At 44.2% G+C, this 955-nt stretch overlaps 1 protein-coding gene across 1 annotated transcript in view; it reads right to left on the reverse strand.

The window, feature by feature from the left end:
- Positions 1 to 674, reverse strand: part of LOC101849926 (CD9 antigen) — a gene marked incomplete in the record, with an annotated part of 27942 nt that extends 27268 nt beyond the window's left edge. Inside the window, 1 exon segment of the mRNA XM_013082457.2 lies at positions 82 to 674. Coding sequence (XP_012937911.1) covers positions 82 to 141 — 60 coding nt within the window.
- Between the last annotated feature and the right edge of the window lie 281 nt (positions 675 to 955).

Genomic DNA, 955 nt, shown 5'->3' on the forward strand with positions numbered 1-955 from the left:
GATGATGATGATGATGATGATGATGATGATGATGATGATGATGATGATGATGAGGATGATGATGATGATGATGATACTTACCCACATGGCAAAGTTGAAAATGAAGAGAATGTACTTGAGACATCCTGTACACTGCCCCATTGTCGCTGTCTAATTAATTGATCTGCACAAACAACACTTGGAATATTATCAAAACGAAGTAATTGCTAATCCCCAGAAACACTTCTGTAGAACACTCCGACTTTCAAATGGCTTGCAGTTTCGAGCAAGTAACAGCTTCAGAAATTAACTGACGACTGATTGTGTAAAAAAAAAAAAGCAAGAAAATAAAACCCACTAAAAATTCAGCGCTCGTTGACTGGAAAGGGGGTAGGCTGAAAGAAGTAAAACGAATGCGATCACTGACGAAGCAAGCTGTTGCGAATAATTTCCCGGTCCAAACAGGCCTACGGTTGGTTGAGTGGGAAATACGCACACAACGCGAACCTTAGCGCGAACGAACTTCCTTTCCTACTCTCGAACCCACACACTGACGGAGAAAAAGAAAAGAACAGGGTGAGAAGTGAAGAAGGGCGGGCAAGCGCTGTGCAGTCAGTGTTGTAGATCCTATCTTCTGAGAGGAAAGGCAGAAACTACGAGTTCTCCACCGAGCACAATAGAGAAAGTTATAAGAGATGTAAAGAGAAAGTTATTTATAGCTCTGGGATGAGTCGTAGCGAGATGGGGCTCACAGGCAAGGTGGAGCAGTTTTGTGTTGCTAAAAATAGACTGCTTCCCTTGGTGTCAGGTGGGTGGAAGAAACAGTGGGTGGGGGTGGTTGGGAGAAGGGAGTGGGCGTGACCCGGGAGATGCAGATGTTGGTTTTGATTGAGTGCCATAGTACGTTTATGGAGGGCAAAGCTAAGGCACAAGCTTAAAGTAGGGCCATAAAAAAGTACATCCCACTCTAAGCTCT

Source organism: Aplysia californica, unplaced genomic scaffold (genome assembly GCF_000002075.1).
Source record: "Aplysia californica isolate F4 #8 unplaced genomic scaffold, AplCal3.0 scaffold00175, whole genome shotgun sequence".
Taxonomy (NCBI): domain Eukaryota; kingdom Metazoa; phylum Mollusca; class Gastropoda; order Aplysiida; family Aplysiidae; genus Aplysia; species Aplysia californica.